Source organism: Haemorhous mexicanus, chromosome 13 (genome assembly GCF_027477595.1).
Source record: "Haemorhous mexicanus isolate bHaeMex1 chromosome 13, bHaeMex1.pri, whole genome shotgun sequence".
NCBI classification, from domain to species: domain Eukaryota; kingdom Metazoa; phylum Chordata; class Aves; order Passeriformes; family Fringillidae; genus Haemorhous; species Haemorhous mexicanus.
The window spans coordinates 7647402-7668595 of NC_082353.1; the positions used below are offsets into that span (position 1 = coordinate 7647402).

General features: G+C 39.0%; 1 protein-coding gene across 6 annotated transcripts in view; it reads right to left on the minus strand.

Moving 5' to 3' along the window:
- Nucleotides 1-6743: 6743 nt before the first annotated feature.
- Nucleotides 6744-21194, minus strand: part of TJP1 (tight junction protein 1) — a 156961-nt gene continuing 142510 nt past the window's right edge. For 3 of the 6 annotated variants that reach the window (XM_059858194.1, XM_059858197.1, XM_059858198.1), the window contains 6 exons: nucleotides 20497-20721; nucleotides 14601-14776; nucleotides 13488-13929; nucleotides 12046-12263; nucleotides 11607-11750; nucleotides 6744-8316 (listed from right to left, as the gene is read on the minus strand). In XM_059858194.1, the coding sequence (XP_059714177.1) occupies nucleotides 8222-8316; nucleotides 11607-11750; nucleotides 12046-12263; nucleotides 13488-13929; nucleotides 14601-14776; nucleotides 20497-20721 (1300 nt within the window). In that variant the 3' untranslated portion in view covers nucleotides 6744-8221. The remainder of the gene's footprint in view (nucleotides 8317-11606; nucleotides 11751-12045; nucleotides 12264-13487; nucleotides 13930-14600; nucleotides 14777-20496; nucleotides 20722-21194) is intronic. The other 3 variants (XM_059858196.1, XM_059858199.1, XM_059858195.1) reach the window with 2 other exon arrangements.

The window sequence follows — 21194 nt, forward strand, 5'->3', positions numbered from 1 at the left end:
ATCTCACCACCCAAAATTAGTACATTTTGACAGAAAACTAGAGATAAGTAAATCTTTGATCTTCTTGAATTAAAATATTTTTTTAACATTTCATGCAGATTTTTCCAAAGTCTATGAAGTTACATGAAGGTATTCATAGAACATTTGGCATTTATCTTCTATTTTGTTAATGGAGCAATTATCATCTATCTTCCAAATAACTAATTTCTCATGACAATTAAGAAAGCAAGAAATTAAAATGGGCTTACTAATGAGCCATCCATTTAGAGTGAAGGCCTCAAATGCTGGGAAGGCCTTTAAAAATTTCATTTTCTTAACTCCATATATGTAATTACCCAACAGCCTAAACAAGAATTTTATTATATATTCCAATGGCACAAAGGTCATCTCCTCCTCCTAAGGAAAAAAGGTTTGGGAAAAAAACTCAAGACCTAGAAAATTCATTTATTTTAGAATTTGATCCAGATTAGACCATCCAGACTGTAATACAGACATCACACTTCTACGGAAAAACCATTTTGACACAGTAAAAAATACCCTAGCAGTAGTTTACATAGACTGTTCTTTAGGAAATTATTCTGTACTACACTGAATTCTTTCCTAAGGCTTGTTTGCAATTTCGTTTGAAAGAGATAACAGTTTATGCAAAGAGAACATGAAAAATGAATTAACTGCAGACTAAAAAAAGTCTATAAAAGTCCATAATCTCTTGCTGGGTGTATTACATCAGAGCATCCTTCTGGCATTTTCCCCTTCAGTTTATTAGCTCATAAAGAAAACCCACAGTCCTGGAAAAATGGCAAAGGCAGAAAATACTGTGCTGTAGCAAAGTGAGATGGCACAGACAGAGCTGGCCACAGTGAGTTTGAGACTGCTGTTGCACTGCCTTGTGGCATTCACATTCTCTGAAAAAATCCCTTTACCCAGGATTTTTCTCCTGGGAAGCTGAGAGACCTCAGAGAAAAAAGGAACACAATTCTTATCTCATTTGCTTCTCCTGTGTGGAATGTGTTTGAAGATTGTTTCATTGGCTTCTGGTGTGAGTTGTTTTCACTCATTGGCCAATTGTGGCCAAGCTGTGTCGAGACTCTGGAAAGAGTCACGAGTTTTCATTATCATCTTTTTAGTATTGAGTATCTTTTCTGTATTCTTCAGTATAGTTAGTATAGCATTCTTTAATATAACATAGTATTATAAAGTAATAAATTAGCCTTCTGAGAGCATGGACTCACATGCATCATTCCTGCCTTCGTGGGGGCATTCCCTGCAAATACAATACTGTCTCTTTGCCTTCCCAGCTTTCTAAATAAGAACACCTGTTCTGTGACTACAAAAGCAGCCTTCGAGCAACCCCTGTTTTCTGAAAGCAGCAGCAAGTCTCAAAAAAAATTAAGCCAACCTGTTTTGCAGAAGGAACAAGATAAAGAACTATTTCTGCAAGAGCCCTTTACCGGGAAGGGAACATGGCCATCCTGCAGCAGTACGAGCAGCTCTGGCTCCCTACTGCCACACCACTGAAGCCACGCCAGGCTTTCTGAGGACTGCATTAATACTCTGAGCATCTTCCCCTCGGTACCTGCTGTAAGACCATCCCCTTGTTTACGAGCTGACAGCAGTTTTAAATGCCAGCTGAGACACCTGAGGCTCTGCCCCGATGTCACTTTCCCTGTGACAGAAGCAGTTCAGCGGAGCTCAGCGCTCAGGAGCGGGGCCGGGCCGGGCACAGCTGCCCGCAGCTCCGGCAGCAGCAGCAGCTCGGCACCGGAGCTGTTCCTTAGGCACGACTCCCCCCCAGTGGTTGCTGTTTCCACTCACATGTGAGCTCAAAGGTGCCGCAGCTCTTCAGCCTGCGGAAAAAACCCAGTGGCACTTGGCAGTGTTAAGGGTGATAAATCAAAAGGAGCGGTAAGAGGCTGTCAGAAGTGAGGTGTGATTTTGGATTAGCCAATCTGTGGTATGGATACACTGCACAGGAGCTCTGATGGAGCTCTCATTGTGTAGAAGCCTGCACAAAGGGAATCTAACACTAATTGCAGATCTGAATCACTCCTTTTTAATTAGAGTGTTTTTAATTATATATTCATTTTCTTTCACGGTATGAGAAAGCGAATTTCTTATTTTAAGAAGTGCTTTTCTGTTCACAAACAGGTGATTATCTTTTTTTTGTTTGCCAAGAGTAGTCCAATTACATAAACATTATTATTATAATGTGATCAACGACTCTCAAGACCATATGGTAAAACTATTCCTAATTGCTAAGAAAATCCAGTAAAAGTTCAAAGTGTACCAAGTTCTGTGGCAGATATGCATTCTGACCACCCCTCAATGGCCAATGGATCCTATGGGAGGATAGGACAAGACTTAGATACACAAGCACACCCCCCTGTTACCTGCAAAGCTCAGACTTTGCAGTAGTGGCAGGTGTGTACGTGTACATACATAAAACCAGACTGAAAAGAAATTCACTACATAGGTAGAACAGTTTTCACTTACTTATATTCAGACACATTTTCTGTTTCCTTGAGGGTTTTTAGAGTGGTTCCTACTAACAGTTTCTACCACTGTAAAACTACTTGCCTACAATGAAACTACCTTTTTCTCTTAAAATAGGAGAATTGAAGCACCAATGCACACAACAAGGACGTGCACTCCTCCATCTCCATTTCTGTGACATTTTGGCCTGAACTCCATGCAGGTAGTTTTCCATGACATTATGGTGTATTTTCTGTACATAGCTTGATCACTACAAAGCTTCAGCTAGGTGCTTTTAATTTTTGACATTAAAAAACAAGGACCACATTTAGAAATGAAGAGTGACACTTAATTCCCTCAGAATTAAGTGCTTTGAAATCCACATACACAGAATAGTTCAAAGCATGCTGGCCTCACAGCTCACTACCTACCAGGCTACACTTTGGAGTACTGCCTACAGACCAGAGGAAAAAGGTCATCAGCAAACTTCTAACCATCCTATCAAAAAGAAAGGAGACACAGAAAACACATTGAAAGTTATGGGTATGTCAGAAGAGTGCCTGGTACTCATTTAAACAAATGAGTTTGTTTTACACCTTTGTGAACAGACTCTGTGCTTGCTCATCACCTACTCTCACACTGCAGAAAGGGAAATTCTGAGCTCCTTGTCCCCAGAGCAATGCCTCCCTCACCTTCACTGGGGGGATAGAAACTTCTGCATCCTATAGACAAATTCATCAGAAAACACATCAAGGAACTCTGCTGGTGTTTTTTGGGGTTGGGGTGTTGTCAAATAGAACACTGCAGCAGCAGCTTCATAGGCTCTCAAGAAACGCTTCCTGCTCAGTGATAGTTTTCAGCATTTGTGAAAAACTGCTCTCTCCTCTTACTGGCATGGTTTAAAACTGGGCAGCTGTTACCATCACAGGCCAAGACTCCATAGCATTTATGCCCATTAAAAAATGGAAATTTAATACATGGAAATTATATTTAAATGCCACCAGAATAGAAAACAAAAGTCTCCAGTCTCTTGAAACCAAATCAACCCCACAGGCTTTTATACCAGCAAGTCCCACATGTGGATGAGAGACTGGAGGATGAGTAAGCTTTATTTCAGAGAGACTGACACAGCTGCATAGATATTACTGCAATAGCTTATGTCTGAAATGCCTTTTCAAAACTGCCTAGAACCATAAAGATGTCACTTATTAAGAAAAAATGAAAGTCTGTATATGAAATGTATCTGAAAAATATGCAAGCCCACTCTCATCACTCCTGCATTCTCAGCAGACACGTGAAGGGCTATGAAAACCTTCAGTGTGCTGCTGACAGAAATTTAAAAAGTGGTGCCAACACCAGCAGCACCAGTGGGACTGCCACTGCTGGCCAGGGAAAAGGGCTGCAACTCTTCAGCTCTGGCTGTTCTGCAGGGGCAGCAGGTTACTGGTTATAGAGCTCATTTCAGAGCATTATTTCCTATACAGTAAGGTTTGCATCTGCATATATCTTGTGCCTTTACACAGCTTTTAGACAGACAAGCTGAAAACAATTAGCACAAATCTTAATTTTAAGCAACTATTTCCTGAGCACTAAGCTGATCTCCCTGATGTACTGTTTTACTAACAGGCTACTTAGTTAACAAATATGTAAACTTCTGTGTCACCAACGTGGTTAATTCTATCTTACCTTTTTATTTTGCAATGTGATATATTTGGTCATGAATTCAGGAAGAAGTATAATTAGGAGGGAAATGACTGCAGGCAGTTTCACTGTTACACCACCTATACTGGAAGTTCTCTATCAGGCTCTGTATTATGAATGATCCTTCTAGCAAAGACATTTCTCCTCATCTTCTTTCTACAAGGAATAATTTTCAATGTCAAGTTTCACTCTGGCAAAAATTATCTATATCTTTGGCAAGGCTTTTAAATGTATGTAATTTAGTATTGCCATTAGTATGCAAAGATATAAAAGAACCTATCAGACTAAATACCCAATGTCATTTTCCTTAAATTTTACAGCCTGTTCCTTTCAGATCTTCCCCCAAATTCTAAGCCCCAAAGCTGAAAGGGAAGTAGGCCACAGTTTTTCTGAAAAAAATATTGCTTATTTTTAATATAATTTAGAAACTAATACCTTAACAAAAGTGTTTTCAACCAGCACTTACCTTAACAGGCTGTCATTTATTTTCACAGCCTATCTACTGCGGTCATCAACTTTTGTACAAAACAGACAAGTAGTGCAGAATACTATAAAGACAATGTAATACTAAGTGTATTTATTCTCAGAACCTTGCTTATAAGATCATAAAGCACTTTGGAGATAATAAAAAACATTTTTACCTAAAGATTTGATCTGTCCAATGGGTGGAGCCAGTATCCAGAGAAGTCCATATGTACCCAGACCACCATGGCACTCAGCAAGGCTTCTACAAATGCCTTCCCCAAGTGACACTAAGAACACATTTTCCAGATATGCTTACCAGCACCTATTCTCCAAACTGTATGGCTTTAATTTCCATCACATATTCCAGGTTTCATTGCAGCAGAGAATCTTCAACCATACCCTACCATTGCTGAATTGCTTCACCTAACCCAGGCTGGTAGGAATGGATTACTTTGACAGATGTAACTGTTTGTGTATGTATCACTGAATATGTATTGCTACTTTTCTTGAAAAAATAAAATAATAAAAAAAGATTTTTACCAAAAACCTGAATCAGAAAGAAACAGCAATTCTGTATCCCCTGTCTGTTTCCAACACTGAAGGCCCTTGTTTAAAACGAACACAAGACTTGAGATTGAAGTTTTCAATGCTTCTGTACAATTTGCAAGGCCAAAGTTGACCAGGACATCATTGAGACAAATAGGAAGAATTGAGAGATGCAGTTTTTGAGCTTCACAATTAACAGTAAATAGAAACAGTATTAAAATGTTACAGGCGAACTTACCTCCTGCAGAGCCTAGTCTATATAAAATACATAAGGAATGCAACCAGTTGCAAGGATAAAGATTTCAAACCCACTAATATTTTAAAATAAATGTGCTATTTTAGCCTAGTTATTCCCACTAGCTATGTTTTAACCCAAAATAATGGGATTTAACAAGAGAGAAGGCATGCACATGGCACTTACATTAGACACTTTGACAAACCTTCCTACAGGCAGACAGCAAAGGACAATTTCTCCAACAGGCTGCTTTACAGTATAGAATCGCCACATTTTTGAACAGCATCAGTTTCTCATCTCACTTATGAAACAACAACAGAGCAAAAGCTGGGGGTTTTTTTCATCTTGATAGACAGGCATAACCCTATGCTCTTCAAAAACAAAAGAGCAGAAAGATGTAATCTGGATGACTACAGTACCATCACCACAGGACAGTTACACCTTCCAGCACGCTGGACTCAGGATGCCCAGGACACAAAGTAACACCACATCCATGCAGTGTAATGCCAGGGTGCCTCAGGTGTGAGTACCTGCCTCAAGTGTGACTGACTGGCTCCTTCTGTAGTGTTTCACATGGTCCTGCTTTTGGCTGGGATAGACCAAATTTTCTCCTTTCTTCACAGTAGGTGGTACTGTGCTGTGCTTTGAACTCCATTATATCACTGTTGATAACACTCATGTTTTTGTTTTGTCAAGTAGTGCTTACCCTAGGCCAAGGACTTTCCAGTGTCTCATGCTCTGCTAGTGAGTGAGATAAGCCATCAGGAGGAATAGGAACAATAATAAGTGAATCTTCTGGGCTAAGTCATGCCTGAGAAACAAAACTTCTAAGTAGAAGTACAGAAAGGAAACATCAGAGTTATGCACTGTTTAGCAGCGTTAAAAAAAAAAAATAAAATCTTTTAGACCTTATTTTCTCTGATAGAAGGGTACTAGTTAGCCATGGAATACTCCAAAGAGGTAATGGGATTCTGTAGGAATAACTTTAAAATAGTAGAGCTATACCAAGTGTACATCTACATGCTAGAACACTACCAAGGTTTTTGGAAGAGAAGGTGTCACAGGTAAACTAGCCCAACACAATGAGCCAAAAGAGAAATCTACCCCTCTTAGCTGAATTGAGTAATTCCAATGGATCCACACTGGAGCTGATCATTTCAGAAGCCCTGCTGTAGGCAGCTCCAACTGACTCCACAAAGGAGTTCCACTACACATATGAACATATGGCAGAATCCAGCTGTCTATTTACACAGAAAAAACAAAATCAAAACTGTGTTAGGTACACATAAATGCATTTCAGAAATAATAAGGTACTACAATCATCTTTATTATTTTAAAAACGGTTTTATTCTGTATATTTAGAAACGTGTAATTTTAATAACTGCAGAGAAAAAAAAAATCAGCCACACCTGAATAGCTAATAACTCATTAACAGAATGCAGTGGTATATTATCTAAACAGTAGTAGTGCCATTGTGCCGTAATAAATTGTCTATTAGTAAAAAAATACATTTCAGGGCACATAGTACAGCATCCTTATGACAAATTACAGTAGGGATACTTTTCAAGAATTTAATCAAAGTAGAGAATTCCGAGTTATATTCTTTAAATGCAGCACTTTAAAAGGTAACAACTTTGTGCATTTTTAAAAAATGTCCTCGTTCGTATATTGTAGAAATGCTGCTTTATTGCTGCAGATGTCAAAGTTCAAGGCTCAAAAGGTATGAGAATACAAAGATATCCTTAAGAAACTTCGTTTGTTTTTATATATATTTATATATATAAAAAGGTAAAGCTTATAAAAGTTAATTTACAAACCAAAAACAAAAGTGGTATGCACGCATTATATACAAGCGGTCTATAACATCTATAAATTTTCAAATGCATAGCAGAAAACATACCATCATTTTCTTCTGGTTCTCTTCTGGCTGATGAACACAAACAACGCTCGTTCTCTAAACCAACCTCACAATTTTTTTGTTGTTGTTCCCCCCCACCCCAGTCTCTCATGATGTAATATCTAAGTAAGCACAAAAGCCATACAAACTTAATACAGAGAACTATGAGAGCTAAGACTATTAAAAACATGAGGGTAAGGCATCCCTGCTGGTTAATAGGTCTGTAATAATGTGGTTAATTTACAAATCCACAGAGGCATCTGAACCATAGTCATCCCACATGCTTTTCCCCCTCCCCCCTGTTCTCAGGACAATGTTTCCATATACAGCAAGTAGATGTGTTTGCATTACCTCTCAGCAGAGGAAAACATCTAAACTGTGCAACCCCAAGCTGACTGCCATTTTCTTGGACATGTACACCAAGTCATTTAAAAACCAGAGACCAAAAGGTAGTCTTGTGAGTTAAAAACACACAGTCCAAAAATGCAGGCCAAAATCTGTGGTTTTGACACTGGAGTATGAAACAAATTTAGTTCCTCTGTGTATAGTTTCATTGGTACTTTCAGATAACAACAAAATACTAGCAGTGTCCTTTAACAAAGGAAAAAAAAAAAGAAACAACAAAAAAGAAACAAAAAACCCAACACAAAAGAACAACCAAACCAAAGCATACAGAACCTGCAAATCCCCCACCTTGTTCCCACTGTACACTCCCTGTCTGTGGCATGTATTGTGACCATGGTTCAAAGAGTGTACTTGCTAATTCATTGTTAGTTAAAGCAAGATGCTTAAACACTAAGATCCATTATCACTTATAGAACAGTTAATACTTGATAGAGTGGTTCAGTTTATATGTAAGGTCCATCTCAGTTTCATATTATTTACTCAGTCAGCTAACTTAATATTTAGAAGTGGTCAATTAGGACTGAGACACAGTTTGCTCCAACAAGATAGTTTGGATCCCCGGGAAGAGACTTGTTCTGCCAGGTTTTGGGGTCACCTGTGGGAGGAAAACACAATGCTGGTGTTTAGTATCTGCTGTCACACAGTGTACATCTTGAAACAACCAAGCTTTTGGACAGGAGCTTTTAAGTTCTGAAGCAACACCTCTTTTGGATTTTTGGGGTTTTTTCCTTTGTTCCTGTTTTTTTTTTTTTTGATGGTTTAAAAAACCCCTGCAGTTTGCACGTTATTAATTAAAAAAAATTTTAAAAAAATTTCACATAACATAGGATAAGGTCAGTTATTCAAAACATATGCTGTGGCATTCAGGAACTTGTAAATGTCACTCATACTACTCTACAGCACCAACACAGTGCTTTCCATTTGAGACTTACTAACAGTGAATCAGGTGTTCACTGCCTCCTTCCTAAACTGCCACTGACAAAAAAAAAAAAAAGAAAAAAAGAAAAAGAAATTTCAGAAGCTAATGTGGGTAAGATGCATTTGAAGTGTCTTGAGACAGTTCTGAGCACAAATGAGGCAAATCAGAAGTCATGTTGTAACTAAGCACTATGACACATTGGTAGTTTTATTTTCTATGATGAAAATAATTGTAGACAGGATTGTAGTCATTTTGCAGCTACATCCAGTATATGTGTTTAAAAGCCTGAAATACTAAAATTATTCCAGTTCACTGGTACATAAAAATCTTTACAATAGAGCTTATCTACTCATGATCAAAGGTTCTGGGTAAGAGTCTGTTACAGCAAGTAATAGCTGCCATCTCACCAGACCAAAGGTTACATTCCCTCTGCACAGTCAATTGTCTCTTAAGTGGAGACAGTATTTTCCATTTACCCACCTACAATCACTACCAAGTGTTGCCACTACACATCCCACTATGGTAGAAAGTGAAAAATGCACTGAAGTTCTCTTAAGCCTTTCAGATAAATGACATTAAACAGCTTGGCCAAATAAATCTGCCTTGAGGAGAAATGTGTAACAAGCTAAAGAACCCAGTCACACACCTGAGCAAACACCTGAGACCTCAGTATTAAGTGAGAATGATACAAATTCCACGTAATTTTCTTGAACTCATGAAAACAAAATGAAGTACACAATGCACTGAGAGATGGCAACATCTAACGCAGTGACAAAGAATAGAAGTGGCCAGTGTACACTCAGAGAGCACAAACAAATTTACTGCAACCAGCTGAGACTGCTTATTTCAGTCAAAAACCTCAATAATGCTGGAGAATTTTTCCTTTTATAGATTGAGGAATTCCATTGAAAACTCATATGACCAAATGTATTAAAAGGGTAGAGCAGGACTGGAAGACGGTCGGGTCCTAGTCTTGCACATGAGACAGGCAGACTTGTTTCCAACCTTTCCTTCTAAATCCATTGTAAGGATAAATAGCTATTGAGGATGTTTTCCCCATATTTTCCCATACAACTGCTTTGAAAAGGAAAATAAAGAGATCACTCAGTATTTTATATGTTCTAATCAATGTGGCCATAAAAGGCAAATTTTTTTCCCAGTCAGCTTTAATACCAGAATCAGTTAAGCTTTTGCAAGGGTTTAACAGTAAAATACCAATGTATGAGGCTTAAATGTGGCAGAAAGGATGTTAGTAAGTGCAAATGAATGTCACTTTTAGGACAGAACATGGATACATTGAGAAAAGATGAGGAAGGGCAGACGACTGAAGAGAGAAAACCCCAGAATTGTATAAATTGTTATAATAAAGCCACCCCAAGAATCAGAGTCCCATAACCAACTAATTTAGAAAGAGAGAAAACAATTATTTATTTAAGACACAGTATGGTCTACTTACATATCATAAGACAGAATTGCCTAATTTTTAAGTTTGTCTCAAAAGAGCAATGTTATGATATACATCCCATTTCAGATTAACAGAATGTGGTGTTATATTTACAGTACAGAAAGTGTTAGGGTTTAAATATACACGCTCTTGCTTTCACCCACACATGCACGCACACACACATCCCACTTTGGAAAGGGAGGAAAATGTCTCAGTAACTTCAGTTATTGTTTAGATCATTTGAGTCCTCTCCCTTCACTTCAAGTAAGTTCATGAACAGGTGCTATTAGTTACAAAGGAAGTGCTGTGTTGCTTTTGTACATAGTTGTCCTATCTTTTGGGACCCTATCGTTTATGAGCCCGTGTTTTAACACGGCCACGTATACACACATTGTTAAATAGATGCATGCAACACATGCATAGAATAGCTTATAAAAAACAACTAAAAATTATTGCCATTAATACCTCTAGATTATTGATTCCCCATGAAGGGGATTGATGCTTTAATCTTTCAAAGCATCAGTGCTTTGGTGTTGACAGTGATAGATACATTAGTGACAGAGGATATGCGTACATGGTGGCTTAAATGCTGTATACAGAAATACATTTTTCACTCAGTACTCAGATCACATGTGCACATTAATGGCTTGAATCTTCCACCATAAATTTTGAAAGTAGCTGAATAAAATCTTAAGACTTTTTCCCCAGATGTGCAAACATTCCTTTTTAAGTCTCTGTAACCTCACAGCCGTTTCATGAAATTGCTTGAAACTTGCCCAGAATTCTCAATTAGGCTCCTCACTGACAATTCCAGCCAATACATTCTCTCCCTCATCCCAGAAAGCCACAGTGAGGTAAAAATGAACAGGTAAATAAAATTGCAACCTAGTTGCAACTTTTACTATCAACCAGAGACTTCTGGATAAAGGCAGTAGAGGAGAGATAGGTAGGAGCAAGCAAGAAAAGTCTTTTGGAAAACCAGCTACATTAGAATAAACTGTAAATGCTTTTACTGCACACTATAGTTTTCTTAAATGACCGAATTGTTAGCATCAACTTGCACACATGGAAACAGTTAACAAGCGTTAAATCATGATTTATGAGCATGCAGATTGTTAAGATTTGCCAGAGTCCTATATGGTTAATTAAGCAACAGACAAACACCAGTTATGTTACAAAGGCCAATCAGAGGTACATATTCATTTCCTCTCAATTTTAGTGCGACTATCATTTCAAGTGTATTCAGCTGCAGCAGTCCTCAAGAAAGAAGACAGAATAGAAAAATACGGTAATATTGAATAGACTGGAGATACTACTCTTTTTCTGCTATCCTGGTTCTAGCTATGAATTTGCACCATGAGTAAATGTAAGAAAGACATTTGTAATGAAAGTGAAATGGGAGAGTTTGACACAAATACAATGATTGAGTTTTTATATTACACAGCATCACCTTTAGCCAAAATAACTTAAATTATACGATAGCACCCAAAAGCCCCAAAAGGACAGAGGGAGGACAGCATACCCGACGAGGAGTCGGAGGATTTTAGAGCAAAAGACCAACCATCAGGGGTCATAGACGCACAGTGTGGCAGGCGCAGCTCCACTGGCTTCAGGAATTTTAGTCCATGAGGCCCACACATTACCAAGGGGCTAAGAAGTGTTTCACCTGGAGTTAAGAGAAAGAAAACTGTTACTGACTTGTGACATGCATTCAAAGTATTACACAATTACACTGCAGAGCTACTCAGTAACTCAATTTAGAGAAAAATATGAGCTTTTAGATGGGTCAGTAAAGAAAAGCACAAGACTGTAGTGTATTCTACTGAACAGTCACTTGAGTGAGAAACAATCTCAAAATGAAAACTGCTGAAGCTTATTAAGGTTACTTTCATATTCTGTTTTGTTCTTGATAGAAAATAATTGCATTAAATAACAGAACAACGTACAGTGCCAGCTGTTACCTTTCTCTTTATCCAAAGGTGGAAGTATACTGTTGTCTCTGCAGACTTTGAAATATATTTCTTGCTCTATTCCCTCTGGAATGGCTCCTTGTGGTATAATAATACTAACTCCAGTCTCTATGGAGCTCAATACACCACCATTGCTGTTAAATACACCTCTTGCTGTGGCTACAACAGTGTGTCCATCTTCCTCCTCCTCATCCTCAAGTGCTGTAGGGCTGAAAAGACAGAAAGCCTAGCAGTTTTATCAATATTTCCTTCCTGAAACTCTGTGGCAAAAAACCCAACTTCGCCCAAAAAAAAACCCTAAACAAAGAAAGAAACCCCCAAGAAACAAAAAAACCCAAATCTCACAAACTCTGAAAACATTCAGCAAGTAGTTAAAGCAAGAATTCAGACTACCTGAATCTTGTGTTTGCAACTGCCTGCTTCTGGCATTATACAGAAAGAGCTTACCCCAGCTACAGATGCAGCTTCATCAAAGTAAATGCAACTAACATCAGAAAGTTTATTTTTCAGCCCGAAACTCCATTCTGACTTTAATACTAGAAGAACTAACAATTTTTATTCAAGTAACATTGAACCCTTCTACTTACATACAGAAAACAAACTTGTAAAAATAAAAATAAAAAAATTACACACGTTTTTCCAGGTTGCCAGGCAATAACTGAAGAAAAAATTATAACTTAAAGGTACCTTGATGAAGTTTTCAGAACAGTCTCCAAGGAATTTTACTCAAAGAACCAGTAACTCCAAAATGTAGCAGTCTACAGAACTACCTAGCATAAAACATTTCTCAGGTGCTTAACATAGGACAAACAGCAAAATTTTAAGTCTGGTTCACGCATTATTATTATCCTGAAATAAAATATTAATAAAACACTGTTCTGCAAAAGCAAAGCTGAAGATTGTAACAGTATCTGTTGCTCTTGACATAGTTCTTATACATTAAAGCATATTAGACAAGAACAAGCTGCCATTAAGGAGCTGCTGGTTTGTCTCACAGTAAAGAGCACCAATATGAAACTGCACAAGTTACTTTAAAAATACTTGTGAGAAGAGAAAGTATCTCTTATTCATGTGTCCCCTGAGGTCTCTCTAAGCACATGACAAATAGAATTTGGTGCAACAGCTATCTTTAGAAATTAATTCCTTTTCTGGAAATAGATTGCCAGGAGAAGTTATTACTATCTACTAGAAAATTTGTAATTTAGTATGAGAAATAGGTAGTAAAAGCCATGCCACTTTCTAACAACAGAATGCAAGACAGTACAGGGACATGGAACACATTGTAAGTGTCTATCCTTCAGCAGAATTTAGAACCATAGCGCCAATCTTTCAACTATTACATGAACAGAAACTGGAAGCAGAATAAAAAAGGCTGTATTTTTCCCAGGTGACCTCTAAATGTACACATGGAAAGGGAAGGAGCAGCAGCTTACCTTACAGGAATGGCTTTAGGCACAGCATTAACATTATTTGGTTGATATTTAGGCTTGTCGACCTGTACAGCATAGGTGTCCATTCCACTCTCAAAGTCGGGAGGCTGCGATGAGCTGTGTGCTTTCAAAATTGGTTGAGGAGAACTGGAAGATTTTGATGGCAACTCTGGTTTATGCTGAGCTTCATTTGGCAAGAGATTGTGGTTGAATTTGGGACTCTCAAACTTGCGCTCAAAGGGCCGCGCGGCGCTCGTGTACGGCTTGGTTGAGAAGCGGTTGTAGGAAGGAGTGACTGTTTTCTGAATCTGCTCAGTTCCATTCACAGGGCCTTTGTCAGGGAAGCTTTTCTGAGGGTAAAAAGTGGACTGCACAGTGTCCTCTCTAGAGGATCTGAAAATTGCTGACTTATTCTGAGGTGGAGGAGGGTCAGACACAGAGTTAACTGCAATGAAAATGAAAATACTTGAACTTGTTAGTAACCAGAAATGTCTAAAGGCATAAAAACACATTTTAGTCAATTCTTAATCTTCGGTATAAAATATACATAGGTTCAGCTTTGGTCTCTTAGATAATTTGTTCTCCTACTGCCTTTTGCACATCTGCCTAAGTTATCTAACATTTCATTAAACATGTTGGAGACAACAGTATGACCTTGCAATAAAAAGGTTAAGCCTCATTTATATCATCATCAAGCCCCCAGAACACCAGTACTGAAATACCACTGCGTACTTGCACAAACCAGAAAATTCAATTGAACTGGGCAATCCCCTCAATGTGAAAGCGAAAACAACTTTTTCTTTTGTTTTTAGAAACTTCAACTATTGCTCATGTCAGAATTCTGGTCCAAAGCACAGGGAGTTTTACTTCATCTCTGCTGAGACAGCTGGGACAGTATGGGTACTAACAACTGGAAGCTACATAGTTTCAGACAGAATCAAAAAATAATTCCATAAAACTCAATCTCACTACAGTAAAAAACTATTTTCAATAATAATTATTCCACATTTCAGTTAGAGAACAAAATAGCTACACGTGTAGATATGCTGAAGCAACCCCACAAGCACCTGAGAAGCAACAGCTGTTCCCACAAAGTTCAGCTTTGTAAGTGCTCACCTTCAGAAAGTGCAGGCTTGTGGTGTGCTGGGAGAGACAGGACAGGGCTGTTAATTGACTGTGGCTGTGTGTACTGGACTGAAGGAGCAGGAGGAGGAGTTGTCACTTGAGGGATTGGCTCATAGCGTTTTTCACCAACAGGTCTATCCATTGATTCACTATCAGTTGGTTTCCCCCTGTTGAAATAGAATTAAAAACAAACATTTGACTGCTCAGTTTCCTCACAGCTCCCACATTCACTGCTTTTTTTGTCTTCTATGACCACCTGATTTCCACCTCCTCCTATAAACATTAGAACATTATTTTCTTGAATAGCCTGTCTCAAGTATAAAAACATTTATTGATAACACAAGAGAGTCAGACAACATTGACCTTTAGAAGATTAGTAACACAAACCAAGGCAAACAAAAGGCAGATGACATTTCAGGTGTATTTGCATAATTGCCTAGTAGATATTAATTTTTCAACTTCATTTGGAGTAATTTCAATGAAAGTGTTCTCTAATTTCATGAGTTTTTGAAAGAAAAATGTAAATCCACTTCTTTTTGGGGATGTTTTTGAAAAGCATAATTAGCCAACAGGACAATGGATTCCAGTATAACTTCTTTAAATACACCTAGTTTTTGAACAATGCCATCTTAATTAGGAATGTAATCAGCTTAAGCTTCACTAGCTTTATGTGCATAGCATATGTAACTTCAAAATCTTATTTTCAAAACATTTTTCTGATGCTAGAAATGTTTATCCACAGGTTTGCTTCAGAAAATGACTGATTTCACAAACACCTGTAATTTTGGACCGCAATATATTTATTGCGCTTACTTCCAGAATTTGTGTGTTTCAAATTTTAAGTGCACATAATGCCTGTGATGAAATGTAACAGTGAGAGGACACCTGAAAACATCCTCACATCAACAACAGTCTTACCACTTGATGTTCCTTTTCAAGTAGTCATAGCTAGTGTAAGAGCCAAGAAATCTAGGTGATGGCAAAGCAAACAGCAATAGAAGAATGAAAGAAAATAGTCATTCTATCTTGAGCATATTATTTCTTTACACTATGTTAGTCCTAGCAGCTGTCATGTGACAAGGTTGTTGAAACAGACACACTATTCACAGAGAGGTTTCTGACAAAACCTTTACCATATGCATGTGCACAATGATCACATATTCAATATGAGATTTGGTCAGTGGATTAGGAGGTAGTCAAGATCTTGTATTGGCAGATATTAAAACTAAGAATGAGAGTACACTAAGGCATTTGTTACAATCTCTATAAACAAAGTTATTCAATACATCAAAAGAAATGAACAATCTCACACATGGTCTAATTTGAAACAACTTCTTCAGTCAGAGCATTCACAGAATGACTGTACTTTTGTATTGTGCTGCAGCTATGTACTGAGGGTACATTCATAGCAACTGTTTCTCCAGCACTGTCAGTTCATCCAAAAGCCCACACCATAAAATGCTTCTGCTTGTGTTTAACAGGATCTAAAAGGACATCTTAGAACTGTTCACAAATACTAGGAGAGACAGAGAACCACAAATACCCTGATGGCTTCCCTTGATTTTTAACACTTACCTTGCTTTCATGTAGCAAGAAAATACATTGTACATGAGGACAGCTTTCCCTCATTCCTTCACTTTGTGTATGCTCTTGTATATTTAACAGGCAACAATTCTAGACACCAAACATCTTGGTGCTTCAGAGGAGTAGGCTATGAAACTAAGAAAAGGCTGCTAACTCTTGAGAGTCTGCTTGAGCACCACATTAATGAGAAGATCAGTGATCCAAACAGGATTTGTATGAACATATCTCTAAAACCAGAGCTGCACAAACCAGATTATTTTAGATCTGCCTCAAAGCTTCCATTCACACTGATTTTATCTAAAGCCATTTATCCAGCAACAGGAGTCATTACTACATGCTCACTCCTGTTGCCTTTATTCCAGGTGGGTAGCAGCTGCTCTCTCAGAAGAGTGTCCGCCTGAAATCACTGCTTCCCAGAGGGAGACAGTAACCAGGGGAGGGCAGCCCTGTGAAAGCCCACAGGAAAAACCCAACACTGCCCACTGATCAGAACTGCATGGCAGCATCCCAGGGAATGAATAAATGGGGAAGAGCAGTACCTTTTGATGAAGGGAGGAGAGCACAAAGCTGTGTTTAGTGTGAAGCACGTTCTGTCACAGGCTCCTGACCAAGGGTCAGGCAAAAATCCCATCCCCACTGCTCAGAACCTGTATGCAGCCAAAGTGATCTGCAGCACAGTGATCCCTTAAGCTTCTAAGTGGGTAAATGAAGCTCCCCTAATTATTGATAGGCTGCTTTTTAACCTGTTTCCCACTTCATCTGCATTAAAAAATTGTTACTTTAATTTGAAAGGAAGCAGAAATGAACCAGTGGGACCCAGCCTATGGGTGAAACAGCAACTGCTTTGCTGACATTCAATAGACTCCAGCTAACAGACACTCAGCAGTCTGGATGTGCTCCTCACTGCCTCCTCAGCTGAGCTGCAGCTGCTCATATGAGTACCCTTAACCCTACTCTGAACAGAAATCTGCAGTTACCTCACTCTGCAACATGTCAAGCTAAAGCAGATATCTACACTGAACCAAGCAGCAACAAATCCACTACTCAGCCACGTGCATATCTGCCTCAAATTGCTTCAATTAGATCCACTGAAACACATCCACTGACAAGTTCTACTATTTTCTCACATCAAGAGAAACTATCCCTTATTCTACAGCTCCTGACAACGTAACATGCAGATATGGCATTATCCCTACAAAGCAGCTTTAGCAACGGCATAAGTCTCCTAAATTATGAAAATAAACCCCCAACAAAATAAAAGAGTAAAATAATTTGCAGCGGGAAAAATATGTACTGTCACCATACTTACTCACTGGCAAAGAACTTTACATAATTTAATGTTTCACATTAATATTTAACTCTAAGAAAGTTGTAGCTATTGCTCATGAATAAATAAAATCTGTCCTCTGTACCCAGAATACATTATACGGATTATTCAGAAGAGATTGCATAATCAACAGTTCCTGTATAATCCAAATTTAGTCCTGTTTATTTTTAGAAGAGTTTATTCACAGAATAGCAATTACCATAGAAATTCACAGGGAAAAAAGATTAATACTGATCAAGTAACAGGAACAATGTGGAAGCTGGTGAAAGGAGAGTCCTAAACTTGAATGCCTTCTCAAGACAGCAGTTGGTTTGTGTTTCCACACAAGGACACTGCAGTGTACCAGAGCCAGTACTGCCAACTGAGCAGAAGCCTTGTTTATCTCTTTCCACTTACATTAATATTTTAGTATTTGTCTATTTGCACTGGACTACCCTGGGTAAATTTTCTTTCCCATGTCTGTCCCTTCCTGTTAAGGGTTACATTCTTTCACAAAGCAAAAACACAACACATGTTTGTCCCATATGATACATGAAAAATGTCAGCCTTAAAACCAGTTAATACCTTACTCCTCTCTGTGGCAGTAAGAGGTGACCTTCCCATATGTACAAGCCCTGAAGTTACAGAGCAACTCACAACCACAACTGAGCAGCCAAAGAATACAAGTGTCACAGCAGACAGAAGCAGGAGGTAGAAATATGGAACAATCTCTCTCAACCACGAGCTGTTCTGCACCAAAAATTCAGTAGCTGTGTCTGTCTCTCAGGCTTTTCACCATGACAACACTGCAGATTAACAAATGTACAATGAAAGCTTTCTACGCTCTCTATCTGAAGAATTTTACAATCCTCACAACTACACTTCTCCCAAAGCATGACTTGGATTTTCAATGGCACCACAGTCCACACCTACAGACCAAAACAGATCATCTGTAGGTAACACTGGGTTTTGTATGTGAGAGTGGAATTTTGAAAATTATCACTATGAGGCCAGTCAGGACAGTTTTATTAGGTCTGTGCTTATGATGCCTGGAGAGCAGAACAGTTAAGATCTCATCTTTCCAACAGAAGACACTGGGCAAGTGAAAAGGAAGGATAAGAAGCATCTTTGCCTGAGAATCAGAACTGGTTACAGATATCCAATACAGACATCATTTGGAAAAAAAAAGTGAAATCTTTAAAATCTAGAGAGCTTTTTGGAGTATTCCAACATTCTCAGGTCACAAAGACAGGCACTGCAAGATTACAGACATCATAAAACTTCAGCTAACTAGTTTATTATTTCATTCTAAAGATCTCATTTACATTAAGCCTGCCAGATTTTCAGCTTGACCTGAACAGTCCATGTTTCAAGCAGGAATACAACCAAAGCCTTCAAAAATCACCCAATTTTCAGGCTGCATGCACCAAGTCAAGGTAGCTTTTCACAGTAACATCTACAAACATCTTTTTGCAGTTTCAAAACAAATTTACAGAATCAAAACAAATTTAGGTAACTGTGGAGAGTATTCAAAATGTCTGTGTAAGTATCCTCCAAAACAGCCAGCTCTTTACCTGCACTAATTTGTGTATGAGCTTTCACACAATTTCTGTATCAAAATGTTCCAAATCAAGGAAGCAAAACAATACAGGAAACAGATGTTTCCATCAACAGATTAAATTCTGGCCTCAGCAATATTCCCTAAAGGCTCAGTTTCCTAATGTCAAACATGGCTAAAGTGCACAAGAACAAATGCATGCAAAACTGGAATAAATCAAAATCTTTGTTTTGAAAGACGCGTAAGCACTACTGTATTAGACTAAGAAAATCCTTTGTTATGTGCTGCTTATGATCATAAACAGAACACAGTCCATGATCTTGATGAGGCAATTGATTTACTTCCCCAATAAGTCCATGGGTGACTCCAAATTAAGTGGGAGTGTTGATTTGCTGGAGGGTAGGAAAGCTCTGCAGAGGGATCTGGACAGGCTGGACCCAGTGGGCTGAGGCAAACTGTGTGAGGTTCAACCAGGCCCAGGGCTGGGTCCTGCCCTTGGCTCACACCACCCCCTGCAGTGCCACAGGCTGGGGCAGAGGGGCTGGAAAGCTGCAAAAGGCCCTGGGGGGCTGGTCAACAGCAGCTGAACATGAGCCAGGTGTGCCCAGGTGGCCAAGAAGGCCAGTGGCACCTGGCCTGTAGCAGCCATGGTGTGTCCAGCAGGACCAGGGCAGTGACTGTCCCACAGTACTGGGCACTGGTGAGACCACCCCTCCAGGGCTGTGTCCAGTTCAGGGCCCCTCACTGCAAGAAGGACATCGAGCAGGTCCAGAAAAGGGCAAGAGGGCTGGGAAAAGGTCTGGAGCACAAGTCTGGTGAGCTGCAGCTGAGGGAGCCTGGAGGGCTCAGCCTGGAGAAGGCTCAGAAGAGACATTATAAGTCTACAACACACTGAAAGGAGATTGTATGCAGGTGGAGGTCAGCCTCTTCTCCCAGGTAAGAAGTGACAGGACTAGAAGAAGTCACCTCAAATTGTGCCAGTGAAGTTTAGGTTGGATATTGGGAAATTATTTCTTTACTGAAAGGGTTATCAGACATTGGAACAGGCTGCCCAGGGAAGTCATGGAGTCACCATCCCTGGAGGTGAAAAGAAGTGTAGGGACTGATTTAAGTGATGGACCTGGCAGTGCTGGGTTATGGTTGGACTTGATCTTAGTGGTCTTTTCCAACCTAAAGAATTCTATGATTGTAAGTAAAAGTAACGTGAAGGCCCTGATACCTGCAAAAATGATTAATTTACCAAAATAAAATGTTATAGAGGTATGTGTTTGTAAACTAAAGCTACACCTAAACAGAAACTTCAGACTTCATGAATACAAAAGTTCATTTCAGTACCACAGGTCCCTGAACTCCACTGAACACAGGCAGAATTTCTGTTTTAGTCCTAGATGCCCCCCTCCTTTTTCAAATTAAAAAAAACCCCAAGAACCCAAACTTACTTAGAATAATTGCTGAAATTCAGCTGATTCTGTGAATGGATTGGTTTGGTGGGCTCAGAGTGATGGCTGGCAGGAACCTGCGCCGATGGCTTGTTTTCAAAACTCCTGCGATCGAAGTAGGAGAGCTGCTTGCGGTAATACTCCTCATCCTCCTCAGGGTCATAGTGGTTGGAACGCACAATGTCTTCAGGTGCCTTCACTTGAGGTCTCTGTGGTTCTGGGGCCCTAACCAAGAACAATAACACACAGTTGCCTTGCCCAGTTGAACAAGCATAAGTGTCCAAATGCAATTCTATTTTATAACCTAGCTAGTAATAAAGCAATGTACCTGTAATTCTTACAACTGCACTCCTTGCCTTTTTACCTATATTGCACGGGAATTAGGCAGTTGTGACATCCCATAAGGAAAGAAAATCCTTATTTCCCTTATACCTTATCTTTTCCCTTTTGTTTTACTTTCTAATTAGCTCAATTAAAGATAGAAAAAAGTAGAACAGAGAGACTTAATAAATTTCTTCATCAAAAATTCTGAGAAATGTCTTTACCTTTCCCCCATCTCCCAGCAATCACACCCATGATAACTGACTTCACACCCTGCTTTACTATTGATACACAAACCACACTGACACACTCCAAGTCCTCTCTGCAGTTTCCAATTTGAAGCACTAAGATGTGTTTCTGAATATTCTAAACTCAGA